The following is a 13504-nucleotide window of genomic DNA, read 5'->3' on the forward strand; positions in this document are numbered from 1 at the left end:
AAACACTTTTCTTTTGCTCGTTGTGTTCAACTGTCTCAGTTCAGTGATTTGTTCATTCTGAAATAAGAAACCAGTTGAGTTTTGAAACTTGTTTTCTGATGTAAAAATTAAAGAGGGTATGATCTGCTAATTCTGAATTCTTGAAGCAGACCATTTTCTTCACTGCAATGATTTTAACATAACCTACATTTCAAAATAATTTATGTAACTTGCCTTTTCTGTGTGCATCTACATCTGAGGTGGTTTTGGCTAACAAATATGCAAGTAAATTCCTAATCAGATTAAAATCCACAAGCAAGTACAGTTTAAGAGGAGTCACTAAGAAAAATCTAAAAATAGTAAAAGAATAGATGTATATCAAAATTTACTAGTTATAACATGTAGAAGATTAATCATTACTTAAATGAAGATATATACAATCTTTCCTACTACATAGCAAAAAGAATTACAATGACATGATAATATCAGCAGATTTTAATGGTACTAATCCTTGCAAAACTAAAGATACATAATGAAATTAACTGTTTAAGTCAGGGTTCTCCTTACTGTGTGAACCTGGAATCTAAATCAGTATTATTGAAGTTAGCCTGTTTCGCTTTACTGGGACAGGGAGCTAGATTCTGGTACGTTATTCTCTTTATCTATACTTCCACCTCCAGGAAAAGACCTACTAGCTTTTCTCAGCTCATTTTCTTAGTGAAGTTGCTAAATGTCACGATGGCAAGGGATTTCAACCTTGCATATTTTGTGTATAATGTAAACAATTGCAGTTTGCTGAACTAGAAAGCCATTCAGAGTTAAATATTCTTATTATGTTTCAGTGAAGTACAGTTTGTGTTAGTGATGTTTTGTTTAATCATGTACGATACGCAAAGAAAATCTTTTCTGAAAAAGCTTAATTTTAATTTGATATGTCGGCTGATCAGGAATCGGAGGTTTGAGTCTCGAAGTGTTGCAAGGGTGGCTTTATTGAACTGGTTGCTTGTCAGTGGAAGGCTTAAAAAAAAAAACTTTTAAAAAGGGTTTTGGAATGAAGGTGTTAATGTTGTGCCCAGAAAACTGGGATAACGTTACACAAAGGGATTCTTGTGAGTGAAAGAAGGATGTGTGTATGAGCAATACCAGCTGAGTTTTCAGCCTTTCTGGTAGATACATGCAATTGCTGATCACAACATGTAAAACTGAAATGAACCCTGGCCAGTGGGTGGGGGTTGTGTTTGTGTGTGTGAGCTTTCCAGATTCCAAAAACCACATGCTAATGTAGTGATGTGCATGTTGTTGAATGAACCTAAAATGAATATATTTGTGAAAAGCGCGCCTCAGGTTGTAGAGTCAGTATTTCTGAGTTTGTTTCCAGAAATGTGTTTGCAATCTGAGCATGTTTTGGTGGGGTTGATTCTTCATATTAATGAATCTGTGTAATATCCTATTTTCTGTAATGATTTAAATTCTGATTTATGCAATATTCTTTTAATTGTTTGCTTTAACTTTTTAAGTAAAAAACAAAACCAAAACAAACTAAACCAAAACAAAACCACTGAGTTCAGTCCTCGAGTGTCTTGAACTTCTCTGTCATTGTCTGTCAGAAAGTTTGAAGGACTTCCATGCTCCTGAAAATCAAGCTGTGTAGACAGCTTAAAGAACTGGAGGTAGTTTAAATGGGAACTCTTGCATTAGTTTTGTGTAGCATGTACATATGTAGCATATTTGACTTAGCATATATGTTAGCCTATTTTCTAATCTTGTATTTTAAAATCTTTTTTCTGCTCTAAAATATTGCTATCCAATTGCGTACACATGGTTTCTGTGTTTGGGAAGACATGCTAATTTTAGATGGATTTCAACTGTTACTCTGAAACAAGAAACATGTATGAAGTTCTTAATTCTTTCTTTGCTTGATTTATTTGTTCCTTTTCTCTGCTCCCTCTTCGTAGGTTCCTTAAAACTGTGCTATGAATGGTGATTCTGGTGTGGGGGTGGTGACTTCACCACCTCCAACAACAGCCCCTCATAAAGAGAGGTATTTTGATCGAGTTGACGAAAACAATCCAGATTATTTGAGAGAGAGGAATATGGCACCTGACCTTCGCCAGGATTTCAACATGATGGAACAGAAGAAGAGAGTCTCCATGATTCTTCAAAGCCCAGTAAGAAAAGAAAATGCTCCATCTTTAAAGTGATAAGTTTATTATCTCTATTTTTATATCCCTATGGAATTGGAGTATTTTGTGGTATCTTAGATCCCTTTGATCTTCTTTTTTCTCGTTGGCCTTTCTTCTAAACTATCCTAATTGTAGCCTAATTTTTCTTCACATTATTGGGTTGAATTTTTATTGTCTACTCATGAAGCAGCTTCTCAGTCTTGCTTTCAGAATTCTCTGTGTAATTGTCAACATATTTTTCATATCATCCATCTAGTCCTGGTCAGACATTTTTTTCACTTGTTTCATATATTTAGTATTCATTTAAACATTTAAATTAAGTTACTCTTCTAAGAGTAGCTTATACAAGGCAGGCCTGTCCTGTGCTCAGTTTTTCATGCATGATTCTGATATACGAAATATTTTTTTATATATCCCTTTCTGAAAGGGTGCACAATAATAAACTATGAATGATTGAAATTTAATATTAAAGATGTTTCCCTCGGGGAGGAAAGTACACAAACCCAAAATTTCTCTCATAACATTTGTTCCTTTTGTAATAACTGATGGGTGAGTTTAGATACAAAACATTTCATGACACAACTTCATTAAGAATGGGGATGTAGTTGTATGTTTACAGTTTTTCCATGTGAAATCAACCCATTTTATTTAGATTCACTGAGTACTTCCCTTTCAGTATAAATTCCGGTGTTCTTGTCAAAAGCAGCAGCTACCAGCAATAGTAAAAAAAGCCTCGTTTTCTTCCTTTCAAAATTAAAACCAAAAAAACCCACCCAAAATCAAAACAAAAAGGAAAAAAACACAACCAGGAAAAAAGTAAACAACCCCTTGTTTAAACATATTTAAAAAATTCAATGGCTATTCCTTCCTGTGTTCCTGGATGCCTTCTTGACTCTGGGTTCCCTGTGAGCCACACTGATAATTTTCCTTCTCTTTTCTGGTTCCACTACTTTTCCTTTCATGTTTTGTGTTCAAGTTGATTGTACATCCTGCTCCTTCTTCCAGAAATCCACATTAGTAGGTTCAATGAGTTTTGGTGTTACTTGAAGAGAGAATGCTGGAATTTCCATGCACAAAAAAATGAGTGACTTGTATCATTGGAGCTCCAGAGAGCAATGTTTTCAAGTAACATTATGCACCCAGTAATTCTGCCCCGAGCTGTTCTTCAGAAGAGGTATAGGATGTTTCCATCTAAGTGCTAAAGAGAAGTGGTGTATGAAAGGTTGAAGTTCATTTGAACATGCTTTACAATGTGCAATGTCCTTTTGCCAGGCTTTTTGTGAAGAACTGGAATCTATGATTCAGGAACAATTTAAGAAGGGGAAAAACCCAACAGGTTTATTGGCTTTACAGCAGATTGCAGATTTCATGACAACAAACGTACCAAACGTCTACCCTGCAGCACCACAAGGTGGAATGGCTGCATTGAACATGAGTGAGTGCATCTTTAATGGTTGAATTCTTTTTTTTTTTGAAAGGCTTAAAATGAAGACAGTGTGAATGAAGTGAAAAGTGCTGTGGAGTTCAAATGCTATCCTGTTCTGCTCACAGGAATGTTGCAAACATAAAAGGAATTGATTAGTTTCTAATACCACAGTGATAAGCAATGTGATTCATGTATATAATTTGTATCAAAAGCTGTTTCCAGTATGGTATCTTAATTGAAAAGTAAGCCTGATAAGTCAGCACTAGTAAAAAACCTGAAGATTTAAATATTGCTAACGTTTACCACATGGATTGTCTGCAGGAAAATGAAATGCTCATTAGTAGTCTAGTAACAGTGAAGGTCTTTAGAAACTAATTATTTTTGCCATTGAAATACAGTTTGCAGCTTTCTTCTGTAAAGTGAAGCTATAGACAAGAAATATCAGCAGGCAAAGCAAAGAAGGAAAACAAAAACCAAAATGTGCAAATGCATGTACACACAGGTTCTGTGTTAAGATAATATAAATCCTTGCCTGTGCTCCAGAATAAATCTGTAGTTTAGACTGTAGCGTGGCCTGGTTCTACTTTATCACAGTTAGTTTTAACCACATTTCTAATTGCACTGTAACTAGAACTACAGTATTTGTAATTATTTACCATAATCCTCCTCTGTCTTGCTTGTACTTAATGTTTCCTGATTAAATGAACTTGTGTGTGTCTTTTTAGATGTATAATTCTCCTTTTCAGGAATACCAAACCATATATCTCAAAAAGTGGAATATTTGGGGTTACATTTTTCTGTTAACAATGAAGTTGTATTTTACAGACAATCATTAGTTTGGGAGAGGAAAAAAATACTTTGCTAAGGAACACACTGTCACCTTAGCACTAATAAATATTAAGGAAGGAAATGAATGCTGAGTCTACTGAAGATAAATGAGCTTGTCCCTGACTGTCATTATATTTGTGTAATATGAATTATGACATTATAGTCATTAAAGTTTGCTATCCATTTCCTAGGTCAATATGTTGATATAAACTAGTAAGAACAATGACTATAATAGCAGTGCATGTTGTTGTTAGGTTTTAACTGATGTTGAACGCAAGCCCCATTGTGCTTTTTTTTTTTTTACCCCTTCTCCTTTTCAGGTCTTGGCATGGTGACACCGGTGAATGATCTGAGAGGATCGGATTCCATTGCTTATGAAAAAGGGGAGAAGCTGTTACGATGTAAATTGGCGGCTTTCTACAGATTAGCAGATCTCTTTGGCTGGTCTCAGCTTATTTACAATCATATAACAGTGAGTATTGAATCAACAGATAACTGAAACAATTGTTTTAATAAACAAGAGAATTGCTTCCCTCCCCCATCTGTCATTTTCTCTTTGTGTGGAAGAGAAGCAAAGTGGTATTGAAAGCAGTATAACAGTGAAGAGATTTGTCATTGCATCTCAAGAATAAGAGCAGGAACAGCTTGGATGTCAGCTACCATAGCCTGAATAGAGTCTTAAGAGAGTGTACATGAAAGTTCTTGTGATGAAATTAAGATTCCTGAAAGACTCAGTCTTCTAGTATCTTAAATGCTTTGAATAATTGTATGCATTATTCTGCAAGGTCATGTCTTAGTTTTTTTGCTAAGTACTAAAATATCTTATTAGTCATTCAGTTGAATTTTATAATTCAAGGTACCAACCTTTTTGAAAAAGAAGTCATAGTATTTCTGAACGTGAGCAAACTACTTGGCTTACTGCAGTGTGCCAGCAATTTTCCTTGTGACTGAATAATCACTGGCATCCATAAAAATAATGACAAGGAGGTCAAATCAAGGAGGTTTTATATGCCAGAAGAATGATCAACACGAGTCTCATGAGTAAAGTCACAGCTGTTGTGTGCAACCCAGTCAATTGTTTTCCTAACAGAGCTGAATTGTTCTTTTTTCCGCATAGTAGAGGTTGTCCTTTATGTATTTTCAGTTCTTCTAGCTGCAGTCTGAATGAGATATGGTAATTTTATTATTACTGCTTTTTGAGATTTCAAGGTATATTATGTGTGAACTGATGAAGATGGTAAATGATATGGGTAGGCATAGGATCGAGGCAATGTTCATTAGACCATTTGGGTCCTTTAGTAAGGGAACATACCAACATAATGGTTCTTGTAAACAACTCTGTACCACCCCCTGATTTTTCATACGTGACAGGACAATTGATTTCGTAGAAGGGACATTAATGCGGTAAACAGGCAAGGGCATGCGATTGGGGTGGAATGCCTCAAGTTTGCTTTCTTTTGGGGGGGGGAGGGACGGAGGGACACAGAAAGATTAGATAATGGTGATACCAGTTCAGGTGGAAGACAGTCAAAGTACTTGGAGTATGAGGTTCTGCAAGTATTTTAGACAATTTTGAAGGCAAAAGTGGTACTGGAAAGGTCTTGGTTAATGGTTTGTCACCAGCAATCACAAGTCGTAGTTCACCTGTCTCTTACAAACTCCTCCAGTAAATAGCATTCTGAAAGGTGACTAATAGATATAGTTTACCTTCAGAAGCAGATACAGAACAAGGTTGTTCTATTTACAAAATAGTCTTGTCTTTGTTCTGTATACCCATACATTAAGTAGTAGTGTGGTAGTAAGGCACTCCTTTGAAATGTGGTGAATGCCTACCACTTCATGGAGAGCTGGAGTTTGACTCCAGGTTTTCAGTTTTTTGTGAGTGGATGCTATAATTACTAGATGATTGCATTCAAGTCAAAAGCTGCCAGTGCACTTCTTAAGTAAGATAAAAGATAAAACAGCCTTCAGTGAGGGGCATAAGCTTGTGTGTTTAAGGAGAAAGGAATTGTGAAGACATGAGAGCGTATGCCAATCTGGGCATATCAGGGAACTGGGTGGAGTATCTTTGTTTTTCTGGGTCCTTATTGATCACTGTTGTGTGTGGAATTCTTCAGACTGGTGTAGTCCTGATGCAGCAGCAGAATTGCAGAGCATCAAGAGCTTTCATGTCAAGTACAATAATGTAAACTTGGGTGCCTCCAGGGTTAGGCAGAATTTGAGATTACAGGTTTACAGACGGCACACATCATTCACCAAGTCTTGGTTTGCTTTGAGGGTACGAGCTGTTTATTGGATCTAATCCTAAAGTAAAGTGGTTTGTGAGTCTTGCTGCTTGTTTATCTTATGTTTGGGCTTTCTCATTAGTTTTTGGGGCATTTGGAATAATACCTGTTCTTTGTCTTGCAGAAATAAGTAAAAGATATTCTAGATCATTTACGCTTCTATAACGGAGAACTATTTTGGTGATTCATAAGTACAGGTTAACTTGAACTAACTGGTGCAGTTTAAAGCTCTTATGCTAGAGCGTGTTACCAGCCGGTTGTAAAGGAAGCTAGCTTTGTACTAGAAGCTTTTGGATGACTGAGCAACTGCTTATTTTAGAAACTTTTTTCCCTGCAGTAGAACTGTATCAAAGTATATATGTATTTAATGTTGCAAGTAATAGAAGACATGAGGGAGTGTAAAGCAGCTGCATCTTGGGGAAATGGAAAACTCCTAGATAAATAAATAAAAGTTTAAAAACATTAAAAAAACCCCAAACACAAAAACTGGGCAGACTAATAGCAAAATAGGGAGTTGTCTCCTGTGTCCAGTAAAACATTTGAAGCCTTTTAATTCTTCATTGAGAGATACCTAAACTACCTAGCTGTCCTATACTTTTCATTTTACATACTTTAAACAGATGAATCCCAAGATATGAATGGTTTGAATTCAGAATTATTTTTGTATTATAAACTCCTGATTGTGTGAATTTGACAGAAGAGCAAAAACATAAGTGGGGGTCAGGATACTTGGTAGAAAACCTGTAAGTGTGCTGTACTGCTCACAGCTGTCTCACAGGGCACCAGCATCAGTGATGAAACCCTTCTCAGCATCAAGATGTTCTAGATCCGTGGGCCAAATTCTTGCGTTTTCTCACACACATACTGCATATGTTATAGGCATACTTACCCATTCCGTACTCGGGAAGTGAAAGTAACTTTCATGGTTTTGGGCCTTCTTGTGTTCTTTAATAAAATATTATTAGTAACTTTTACTCTTGTTTTACTCTTAGGCCAGAGTAAATTCTGAGCAGGAGCACTTCCTCATTGTACCTTTCGGACTCCTCTATAGTGAAGTTACTGCATCTAGTCTGGTAAGCCATAACTGCTTTTCGCAGCTGTAAAATATGAATAGCTGAATCTGCTCTGTCTGTGTATCTGTCATTGTTTAAATTCTGTCCTAGAGAATATTTTACTCGGCGTTACATGTTTAGAATAGTTTTATTGAACATGGTTGGTTTTCATACAGCTGAGGTATCTCAGAGATTTCTTTGCACGTGTTCGCCACCAGGTGTCCTCCAGTTGATCTAGCTGTAAGGAGGAGCCAGGTCATTTGAATAGCTAATCACATCATGCCCTTGAGCTGTAGAGTCAGGTTTGTGGAAGGAAACAGTATGTGTTTCAGCCATAAATGATGCAGACCAATTACAATTTCAAGACATTGTGTCAGATGCTTGATTTAGTTGCCATCGTTTAATGATGTAAGTAGCTGAGGGTGTAGATAAATTATGGTTTTGAGATTTAATGGTTGCAGTTGAAGACACAACTCCCTTAACTGTTAGCTAGTGGGAAGCATTTTGTAAGCGGTTATCTTCAGTCTAGTCTACACTGCTGCTGAAGGCAACTTGAGTTAATGTGGTTGACTCCCTTGCGTTGAAACAAAATGGAAACTTTCACACTATTCTTTCCACCTAGTTACTGTAAGGTAAGTAACCTCTAGCAGAGAGGTGAGGTAAGTATGTGCAGAGTAGTAACGTTTCAAACTTGTGTCACTCTTGACACCTTAAGGTCCCAATACTCCCCCTCAGCTATGTGTAAAGTTGGCTCTTTCATACATAACTCCACCTTAACCATCTGTAAAATTTTAATTGAAAAAGCTATAGGAAAAGTAATGGAGAAAACTGAGACCTGCCCTTTCTTGTTACTACAAGATTTTTTGAAGATGGTAAGGGCCATGCTGTTGGGGGTATTTTGTGTGGTTTTTTGGGTTTTGTTTGTTTTTTTTTTTAAGATGTTCTGCTTTTATCTCTATATCAGGAATGTAAGTACCTTGAGATTGAAGGTTGCATGAAGGTAGCAAAATGCACACACACACACTCATAGAGAACATGTTCAAACAGAAAACAGCTAGCAGCAGGATTTAATAAGAAGATAGACTACAGTGATAAGGCACATAGCTTAGCCAGATGAGCATACTGGCCAGCAGCCTGCTTACACGACTGGCCCTTTATCGCCCCTTTCTCTCCATTTCTCCTGTGCTTGTTCTTCCCTTCTCCACTCTGAAACTCCATTTTCTCTGATCTTGTTCTCTCCCAAACAAACAACCCATGCATGAGTACTTTTTCATTTTTATTCCAGTTTTGCTACGCCCATATCCAAATTTGGTATTTATAATATTATTACCTGGGCAATCTCAGCCTTACATGGTGGTATCAGTGGTATGGTTACCTAGGTGCTGGCCTTCCAAGAACCTACTCCCCAAAAGGTCCCAATACTCCTCTTCAGGTATCTGTAAAGTTTGCAAGTTTCTTGTATAACTCCACCGTAGCTCTCTGTGAAATGCAGCTATTTGTCACAGCGCTGTCTGTAACTTTTGTCAGCTTCTTGCACCGTTACCTGTTACATGGAGCGATTTCTCGTGTCATATCCAGTAGTTCCTGATGTTCTCTTCAGTTAGCTTAATCTCAAGCTGGGGCTCTGGTCACCTACCTACAGCCTTATAGTGCACATTTTGACACTTGTTAAAATAAAATAATGAAAGAAATACGATTTTAGAGCTTCAGTGGCAATGCTGAATTAAATCAGATTTTTGGCAGTCTTGATTGATTTATGAAACTAATTCTTTTCGTTCCCAGGTTAAAATCAATATTCAGGGAGATGTAGTTGATCGTGGAAGCACTAACTTGGGAGTAAACCAAGCTGGTTTTACTTTGCACTCTGCAATTTACGCAGCTCGACCTGATGTCAAATGCATTGTTCATATTCATACGCCAGCAGGGGCAGCAGTAAGTACGCTTTTTTAGTTTGTCATCTGTCCTGTTTTCCCCACCCCACCCAACTGGAAAATAGGTGGGTCCCCCTTAATCATAGATTTGCTTCCTTTTTGAAGGGCCCAAAGCCTTTAAGTCTGCCTTCAAATATGTGGTTCTGTTTGAATCAATCAGATCCTCCTTTTTTGGTTGTTACATGAGTGGTCAGCCAGTAAATTGAGTGCTATAATTGGAAAATACATATTTCCTATTTGTGTGTCCTTTACCACAAAAGACCATATGTTTTGACAGTGAGTCATAAGAGCTTTAGCATATTTTGTTGGTTTTGTAAAGCACAATTTATCAAGGTTTTTGAAACTTTTCCAACACCTCTTTTAGAGCAACTGGTTGCAAGTCAGTTTTACCTCTTTGGAATTTTTTGAGAGTCATCTGGTGACTATTTCAAAGTTCACATTCTGATTTTTTTTTTTTTTTTAAACAATTAACAGCAGTGATATAACCATTTTAAGGAAGGATGAATGATCAGATTCCTAAAATTGTGAATTATAGAGTAGTCTTTAAAAATATTCCTTAACTTTACGTGCAGTGGAATTAGCTGTGTCAAAGTTTGTCACTAAATTTCTGCTTGGGGGGGCGGGAACTGACTGGAGTGAAAGATATTAAGGAGGCAGTTGATTTTGAGGTTTGTTTTTTTGGTTTTTTTTTTTTCCCCTGAGCCTTTTCATATTGGTGTTGATGTCATATAAAAGCAGCCATAGTGAGTCAGACCCAAGATCAATGTGACTTTTGTATTCAATCCAAAAGTTGCAAAAAATAGAGCCTTTAGGGATAGAGTATAAGACAACTGTGTATGTGCGTGTACACAGACACATACATATAATATATGAAGATACATTTTTCATTATCATTTTGAATCATTATGATATTGTAATTTTTTTCTTGTTTTTTCTGTTGCGAGAAATCAAGTTAGTTGTTTTAATATTTCTCAGGTTTCTGCAATGAAGTGTGGTCTCTTGCCAATTTCACCTGAAGCACTTTCTCTAGGGGAAGTAGCTTATCATGACTACCATGGTATTTTAGTGGATGATGAAGAAAAGGTGGTTATTCAGAAAAATTTGGGGCCTAAAAGCAAGGTCAGTATTTACATCTGGAATTAAAGAAAAGTATGTGTGTGGGGGTGGGGGAGGTATGCTCTTTAATCAAGAGCAAGACAAGACTTTCCTTACTGCTGTTAACTGTCTTTGCAATGTCTCTCTAGGTCCTTATTCTCAGAAACCATGGCTTAGTATCAGTTGGAGAGACTGTTGAAGAGGCTTTCTACTATATTCATAATCTAGTGCTTGCCTGTGAGATTCAAGTAAGAATTTTAGTATGTTATGTAATAATACAGTCTGCTATATTAACCTTCAAACAAACTAATAGTTGCACACTTTACTGGTTAAACTCTTGATCTAAACGAACATGGTGATCTGTGAAATCATTATATTACACGAAGACATCCAAAACATTAGTTTAACCAGCAATATTCAAATACTGTATTGGAACCATTGATTTGAGATATACTGCCTATTAAAATAGAGATATTTTCAAAGCCTTAAGACAAACAAGTATGTTTAGCTTTAAAATGAAGTAGATATCTTCTGTTTTGCTGATGTCATTTTTTGGTTGTTTTTGCCCCCCCTGCCCCCCCCCAAGAGACTAAAAGATAACTTTATTGTTTTGAAGGTACGTACTCTGGCCAGTGCTGGCGGACCTGACAATTTAGTGCTTTTAGATCCTGGAAAGTATAAAGCCAAGTCTCGTTCCCCTGAGTCTCCAGCAGGTGAGGGTACTGTATCCCATCCAAAATGGCAGATTGGCGAACAGGAATTTGAAGCTCTTATGCGAATGCTCGATAATCTGGTAAGGCAGGAGTTTTTGTCTAATTGTTTCATATGATAATGTATAAAATACTTTAAAAGCTGCAATAAGGGGCATTAGTAAAGAATGGGCTGAATGTAGGGATAGTTTATACAGCTTGTTCCTTCCCAAAGATGAAGAGCCCTCAGAGGAGGAGACAGCATGAAAAGTATCACATAATTCTTCAGGTGTCCTTTGTGCAGATAGCAGATTTACTTCTGTATTCATAATCTGGTAGTTATTGGTGAGATCAGGGGGGATCCTTGTGTGATTTGGCACTTCCAAATGAGAGTACTGTGGTGCTTGCCATCCCCTCCCGAAAACGTGTAACCCAGTGTTAATGTTTTGTCAGGTGCAGGGTCCAGCATGATTTCACTTTGTAAGACTCTAATAGAACCTAGAAGAGCTCAAAAGACAGACTTCAAATAAATAAATGAAAGTCATCAGATAAAATGGTTTCAGTAAAATCCTATCTGTAATGAATGACCAGCTACCACCATTTGCTATCCAGCTGTAATGGGAAAAATTATACCTTTCCTGTCAGAAGGCTCCAACTGGTGACTGTAGACAGTGGTAGTGAACATAAAAATATGGTCACTGTAATAATCAGACATAGTCTTCTGATTTGCGATTTAATTAATCTTTTTCCTTTGTAGACTTAACTGTTGTCTTCATGGTCATGTAATCCACATGCCCCTGACAGGATCCACACTGATGATATCTTAAAATGCTATCCACCACATTTGCTATGTAGTAAATAGCTAAGTTTTTTCCCCTTAGATCAGTGTCCTATCTGTAGTATGGGGGGAAAAAAAAATCAGGTTACTTGATTAGTAATTTGAATATCTAACGTTTTCATGTCAGACAAAGTGATCAGCTGTAACCTTAAGTTGATAGAAAAATTCTCATTGATTTTTAGTGAGCAATAATGAGACTATTAATGTAATTGGCTATGGACAGCAGACTCCGTGTATTACTGGCTGGTACCTTCGGTAGATTCAGTTGGATTTCAGTTTCTCTAGGGAATATCAGTTTTATGTTTCTTACTGAAACAGGAAGGAGGATCACAAAGGAAATAGCATTGTACACGCTAGGAATGTAGGAATAGAAAGGAGCTTTCAGTCATCCAGTATAGGGCCTTACTATTACAAATAGCCACATGTTATATTGGATAAACTACATTAGGTGGTAGATAATTACTCATGCTGCACTTGGATCATTCAAAGATGGAGCAGCAGCCAAGGTAATGTCTCAGCTGTGCTTAATGGGCTGAAGTTTCTTTACAACTAGCTTTAGCAATAAAGAATTTGAGCGCTTTGGGAAGTGGGCTGTTCACACTGTTTTTCTTTGAGCCACATTGAAAATAGTTTGTTAGTGGAAAATTCTTAGAGAAACTGTTAAAGTCCTTTTTGTATGTTAAATGCTGAGCAAAATATGGAAGAAAGCAGGGGAAAACATGACTAGTGTTATTAGGGAAGGTAAAAAGGAAAACAAAATATAATTCAGAGAAAGTAGGAGAAAAAAACAACATAGAAAAGATTAGGGAGAGGAGAGAATAGGGACATAAAAGTAGTATTCTTGAAGCCTTCCCTTGTATACAATATGTTGAATTCTAGATGTTAGAACACAAAAAAGATCTTTTTATCTGCCCTACATTTTGTATCATACAGGTGCTTTTTTATGTCCTTGATTTAGAATTGTGAGAAACAGTCAGTACATTTGATTGCAGTAAAAAAAAAACAAAAACGTGTAAATGAGTAGCTGGAATATGGTACAAAGAAAAGTCAGGATTTTGCATTTGGTCTTAAATCCAACTCCAGAGACTTGAACTATTACTTGAGAATTCAATGAGAAATACCAGGAAACACTGATATACTTCCCCACCCCTCCCCCAGGAAAAAAAACTAGCTTCCGGAGAAGTCTATATGTAGGCAA

The 13504-nt window shown here is 36.8% G+C and overlaps 1 protein-coding gene across 20 annotated transcripts in view; it reads left to right on the forward strand.

Moving 5' to 3' along the window:
- Positions 1-13504, forward strand: part of ADD1 (adducin 1) — a 67021-nt gene that overhangs the window by 31760 nt on the left and 21757 nt on the right. For 19 of the 20 annotated variants that reach the window (XM_087737644.1, XM_087737643.1, XM_087737647.1 and 16 more), the window contains exons 2-9: positions 1935-2147; positions 3435-3597; positions 4737-4888; positions 7694-7774; positions 9536-9685; positions 10660-10803; positions 10929-11027; positions 11396-11572. In XM_087737644.1, coding sequence (XP_087593770.1) covers positions 1953-2147; positions 3435-3597; positions 4737-4888; positions 7694-7774; positions 9536-9685; positions 10660-10803; positions 10929-11027; positions 11396-11572 — 1161 coding nt within the window. In that variant the 5' untranslated portion in view covers positions 1935-1952. Of the gene's footprint in view, positions 1-1934; positions 2148-3434; positions 3598-4736; positions 4889-7693; positions 7775-9535; positions 9686-10659; positions 10804-10928; positions 11028-11395; positions 11573-13504 lie in introns of those variants that run through there. The other variant, XM_087737649.1, reaches the window with a different exon arrangement.

This window comes from Nipponia nippon, unplaced genomic scaffold (assembly GCF_047370975.1).
Source record: "Nipponia nippon isolate SJK-2023a ecotype South Korea unplaced genomic scaffold, ASM4737097v1 scaffold_6, whole genome shotgun sequence".
Classification (NCBI taxonomy): domain Eukaryota; kingdom Metazoa; phylum Chordata; class Aves; order Pelecaniformes; family Threskiornithidae; genus Nipponia; species Nipponia nippon.